The 6,167-nt window shown below is 37.5% G+C and overlaps 1 protein-coding gene across 1 annotated transcript in view; it reads right to left on the bottom strand.

Annotated features, from left to right (window-relative positions):
- LRP1B (LDL receptor related protein 1B) overlaps positions 1 to 6,167 on the bottom strand; it is a 481,313-nt gene that overhangs the window by 222,696 nt on the left and 252,450 nt on the right. The window contains exons 9-11 of the mRNA XM_031057232.1: positions 5,442 to 5,613; positions 2,864 to 3,007; positions 713 to 949 (exon numbers count right to left, since the gene is read on the bottom strand). Of these exons, the coding sequence (XP_030913092.1) occupies positions 713 to 949; positions 2,864 to 3,007; positions 5,442 to 5,613 (553 nt within the window). The remainder of the gene's footprint in view (positions 1 to 712; positions 950 to 2,863; positions 3,008 to 5,441; positions 5,614 to 6,167) is intronic.

Below are 6,167 nucleotides of genomic sequence, written 5' to 3'. Positions count from 1 at the left end.
CAATATTTCAGAGAAGGGCTCATAAAGGAAAACAAAATATCAATTGACAAACAGGAAGATTTTTTCACTACAACAACATTTGGTGTGATGAGATATGAGTCTAGACCAGGGAGATTCAGTGTAGTGGGAGATGTGGAAACTAAAGACTTGCTGGCATTTTCTCTTATTGCTATAATAAATGTTACAAGCATCTTAATTAAGGTTCTAATAAATGTTTAGGTCTAACTGTTGCTTCCACATTCACAATGGAAAATGCATCAGGAAAGACAATGCTTTTTTCCTAATGAGTTTTCAAGCACTACAGACAGTCTCATTCTGCCAAACTACTTGAATTAGCTCCAGAATCCACAGTGTGATGCAGGCTGGAGTGAAGAAGTCTCATAAAGTCTGCAAGGATTTGGGATGGTTCAACAAATATCCAGCTACTGGAAGGACACAGTGGAAAAATAGGAATTACTTACCAGTGCTGAGCTTAAATGGACACAGTAAGAATTCACAACAGAGTGATTTAACCAAACTTTACATTTCTGCCCTCAGGAAAAAAAGAAAAGACAGGAGGCTGCAAAAAAGTATCTCCAATTCTGTTCAAGGTCAGATATGTGTCTGTTTTCCATGGGAGACCCAAAAAAACCCTTTAAATTATCTGAAAATGTCAGTTCAACTTCTCGGTAGTGAGCATCTCGGAATGTCACCAGCACTGAGCATCACCCACCGTCTTTGAGGATTGTTTCTCTCTCTGTGCCATCAATTTTCTGTCGTCCAATCAGGAAACTGGTGGTATCAGCAAAGTAAATGTAATTGGTTTCAGCATGGAAGTCCAGAGCACGAGGATTGACCAGGTTCTCGATGGGGATCATGTACTCATCTGACATTTTGGTATTCAGGTCCATTCCCCGGATTATTCCTGGCCGTCCCTTCCCATAAAAAAGAAACAATTCATTCTTTGGTCCTGCAAAAGAAAGATTACAAACATAAAAAACTGATGCTGCCTAATCTTCTTCACAGTGCATAATGTCCCTGTTTAATTAACTGGCATAATTAGTGGGAAGCGGGAGCCTTATTCAATACTGAAAATTAAACTTCCATATATTCTGAAGGTATCTAGATAAAAAAACTGAAACAAAATCAACCAACCAAACAAACAAAAAAAAACCCCCAAAAACCAAAAAACAAACCAAAAAACCCCCAAACAAACAAAAAAAAAAAGAAAAAAAAAGAACCAAGACAATATAGCTAACTACATTACCTTATTCAAAACACAAGTTACTTCAGTGAGCTGCTTACATCTAATTCTTTTTTTGTGTAAAAGTTCACACTGAAAAAGCAGTTGTCGATCACAGAATAACTTTGCACCTGCTGTGAAGTGGACATATATAGCTCTGTAGACATTTATTTTACAATTCATTAGGCTCTATCAAGGTAATGTAGACCACGACTGAAGTAATCTTAAAATCTAACAACGCCATGAAGGCCAGCATGAACAAAATGCTTTTTTTCCACCTAAAGTTTCTCAGAATCAAACAACAAAAAAGATTAAATGTCTTTAAGATTGAAAAGAATAAAACAAACCAACATACTCTGTTCTTTCCAGCTGAGGTAGAAAACATGGATATCAAAAGTTCATATTTCTAAGATTTTTACAATTTAAATAATTAAGCTGATTACAAACAACTTCAGCTTAGCAAAGTGATTTTCTTTCCTTAAAGATACTTATTCTTCGAGCCTTGATGCTATCAACATACCTCTTAAAATTCTCTCTGTATTTTTCCTGCTGGCTCTCAGGGGTTTTTGATGGAATTGTCAGTGAAAACTGCATCAGGTTTGAATGAGGTCAAAGAAATCCATCTACCAGCATCCATCAGAGTATCTAACTGCACGTCTTTTATCTGAACTAAATTAACACCCTTCGACTGAAAAACCAGGCAAAAACCATGCATTCCCCAAAACTCCTGTTGGCTGTAGGTGACCAACAGATTGTGCACATGTAACTTTAGGTATAACCACAGCTGCACAAATCACATTTGTTTTCACATAGTATTCTGAGAAAAACCTTGACTTGTTCACATCAATGTTCTGCTTTTGTGCTCTAAGTTGATTGTATGGGTGGAAATTGTAGCAGTACCTGTGTGCTGTGAAAAGCCTTGGCATACAAATAAATAAATAAAGAGTGAGGCTGATTAATGTAAAACTTGTGATAATTTTAGTATTCTTTGAGCATTCCAGGTTTAACCTGTCACTCCTGTGAACTGAGCCAAATCAAATAATGTTAAGGGAATGAAAGGAGCATGTGAACAAATCATCAGGTACACTTTAAAAGTGTGTAATATTATATAGTGGAAAACTTAGAGTTTAATGTTTTAGAATATAGTAACATATATACAAAGTAAGATAGAAGTTTTAGGATAGAAGTTAGGTTTTTCTTTACTTTTTTAATGAGTTTAAGTAATATTATAATTAATAAATTGTAATTAAATTATAATAACAGTTACCATTAATAATTGTAATTAAATAAAAATGGTATTATTTATATTATTATAGGTCTATATTATAGGTTATAAGTAATTATTTATTAGGTTAAAAGTAAAAATAATTTAAGTATTCTTTTTTACTTAGAAACTCTATCTTTAAAAAAACTTTATAAAAATAAAACTCTAGTTTGTAAAAGCATTGTAAAATTCACAGTTTGTGAGACCATAATATAATAAGAATAAATAAACATTTGAATTTAAACAAAAAATACTGTCTCACACATTTAATTTGAAACAAACTTTACCCCAAAGCAGCCCATTTGATTTGCTAGAGAACACCCAGAACCATCCCCTGGATTATTCCTGGCTGGCAGCCTGTGACCTCAAGGACGTACTTTTGCATGACCTGCCATCACTCCCCAGGATGAAGCCAGTCCTGCAGCGACAGGTCCTCGCTTTGTGGCTGCTGCTGAGCAGGCAGATGTGGGAGCATCCCCCCGGCATCCCAGATGGATCCAACTCACACGCGTGGCTTCTGACTATGGCGAGGGGAAAACAGCTCACATCATTGAAAGCAAGGCAATTACATCAGCATGGGGAGGGGTTAGACAGAGGGAAAACATAGGGAAAGGGGATTTGTGTCACAAGAAATCTTTCCCCAGAATATAACTTTCTCTGAAAAAATCCCTTCACGCAGGATTTTCCTCTTGAGAAGCCTCAGAGAAAAGGAAAACAATTCTTATCTCATTTGCTTCTCCCGTGTTGTGCTCATGTGGAACGTTTGGAGATTGTTTACCCACAGGTGATTGTTTCATTGGATTCTGGTGTCAGTTGTTTGCATTCTTTGGCCAATCAGTGCCAAAAGTCATTATTATCTTTTTAGCATTAAGTATCCTTTCTGTATTCTTTAGTATAGCATAGTTTAGTATTCTTTAATATAATATAGTAAAATGAAGAAAAAAAATTAGCCTTCTGAGAACATGGAGTCAGATTCATCATTCCTGCCTATGCTGGGGATCCCTGCAAATACAATATGTAACTGCTAAGGAAGGTGGTTTTAAAGATGGTATCCAAGCCAGGCCAACAAAGCCCAGGGCTATTGAGCCCTGCCCGTGCCTGTGTGCATTCACCCCTTTGTGAATGAGCTCCTGCACAGAATTTGCTGGGCAGTGCTTCCCTCGAGGAGCTGACACTTCTCCCCTTTTCCATTTGTTGCTTTGGTTCACGGGGTTGGTTGGGGTTTTCTGAGGACAGAGTGCATCCCATGCCCACGCCGTCTGATACTCCTATACTCCATTAGACAGCACCTTTCTGGGCAGGCACATATGCTGAAACTAAGGAACAGAACAAGCCTTGTAGAATTCTTCCACAGTTACAGAATCATAGAATGGTTTGGGTTGGAAGGGGCCTTAGAGCCCATCTTATCCCAAACCCGTGCCATTGCCAGGTAATGCACTTCCACCTTCCACTAAACCAGGATGTTCCAAGCCCTATCCAACCTGGCCTTGAACACTTCCTGGGATGGGGTGCAGATTTGTACAGTTGGGATATAAATCCAGCTGAAGAAGTCAAAGAATTCCTTATCCTTGATTTCATATTTCCAAATGCATGGTTCTAAATTAGCAGCCTAATTTTTTTTTTTTTTTAACTATTTAAGGCAGTATGCTATGGAAACAAAATCTACCGGGTTATCTTACATTTTCTAAGCTGGCTTAAACCAGAAAAGAGTATTCTAGCTCAAAAAATGTTCTGTTCTTCCTACTTTACCTCAAGCTTTTCAGGTCTGTTTCTTTTAAAATAAAGCAATCAAGTGGTTTAGGGTCGATAAGGTTAAAGGTAATACAGAAACTCCACCAAGCTGAGACAGCTGTTACAGAGAATCTTGACAAGCAACAAACATGTCCATTCAAAACAAAAGGAGTAGTGGAGTAATCACAGGATGTAATAAAAGATTACACTGTGCTCATGTCTCTCCTCTACTCAACCTCCCTGACTCCCTCAGGAGTACGAGAGGGATGATTATAGCAAAGAAAGAGTCTTTGCAGTCTCCTTCAGACATTGACATCTGCAAATCAATGTCCTCAGCTCCAGGGTGAAAATTAGTTCACCCACTCTACATCAATTTAGAGTTTGTTCCCACTTCACAGACTTCTTCAGAAGCAGCCATTCTGTTTAGAAAAATTGACATTGAGAATTGATGTGTTGGCTTTTCTGTCTAAGCAGTCATGGCAACGATTTATTGTTATCAGTCATGCCAAAAACATTCCCATAAAGCGTCATGGTAAACATTTTGGATCTTGCTATCTTTGCACAAAGTTCCCAGAGCTCCCACTGATGTTCTACGTACAGAAAGGATGTGAACAGATTACAGTCATACAGACCTCAGAAACCGCTGTTTTACCAAAAAATTCCGAGATGAAAAAGACTTTCTTTCATTCTAGATGAAAATGAAGATTTCTTTCACAGATGGCAAAGCTGATATTAACACAAAGCAAGGACACCCTGTCAGCATTTCCCTCTCTCACCAGGGCTGTGCTGGCAGCTCAGCTGCCCACACCTCTGTGCCTTTTTGGCAGCCCCAAAGACAGGAGCTCACCGGAGGTGTGGGTCTGTCTGAAAAGCAGGCCCAGAGATATGAGGAATCTCTGAGGTCTGAGACCCAAAGCATGTGGACAACACTGGACATCCAACAATCCTGAAGGTGTTAAATTCTCAGAGTGCTGAGTGCCACAATGTGCAGAGCAGGGCTCTTGGGCAGCTCTCCAAACTGAATTCTCTGGAAAGGGTTGAGCTGGAGCTTGGAGACACGGGAAAAGTGGCACAACCACACAAAACTCAAGGAACACAAAGTTGTGCCACAAGGACAAATTTTCATTCCATCTTCAGATACTTGTTTCTGGTAGGACCTTTTTGACTGCACAAGCACTCACTATCTGATTTTGTGCTTTCTAGAAAGAGGAAATTTGATCTTACCTGCTGCTTGAGTTCTCTTCTGGAACACACGGATCTCTTTGGCATTGTCCAGCCTGGCAAGAGCCTGAACATCAGTACCATTGTACCTGTGGATTCGTAAAATGCTGAGGTTGTCTGAATTAACTGTATACAAATAGTTCTCAAACACTGCCAAACCACAAAGATGCCTCATCTGGAAAAGAAACAAATGGTATCGTTATTTTAGCTCAATATTTAAGGCATATCTGTGAGTTGTAAATGTCAAAAACTGCTGTGGATTGTATGTGATAAACTGCACAAAAGGCTTTCTGAGTACTTGTAAATAATAAACACAAATTACACCAAAAGTATAGCTCACATTCTTGTAGACTGAAATTTATAATTAGAAAAGCTTTGTACAAGAAAGGTAGAAAATTAAATTATTTAGCAATCTGAAGTCTTTTACAAATTATTGTTTCTCTATTTTTTAAATTAAAATCTACATTCTTTAAGTGCAACAGCTACATTAGTATTAACTAATGATCATTAACTAATATAAATTAATCTTAAAGACTAACACTTAACTAATATAAATTAATTATTAATTAAATAGATCATTAACTAAGATAAATTAACTATTATTAACTAATAAATATAGCAAACTTAGAAATTTAAAACGCAGCTCATAGGTGTAATTGATCCACTTTTAAATTTCAAAATTATTTTATAATCAAATCAGGGAAAATGGTGCAAGATATACCTGCTGAA

The sequence above is a fragment of the Geospiza fortis genome, unplaced genomic scaffold (assembly GCF_000277835.1).
Source record: "Geospiza fortis unplaced genomic scaffold, GeoFor_1.0 scaffold112, whole genome shotgun sequence".
NCBI lineage: Eukaryota > Metazoa > Chordata > Aves > Passeriformes > Thraupidae > Geospiza > Geospiza fortis.
This window is presented reverse-complemented; position numbering and strand designations above follow the sequence as displayed.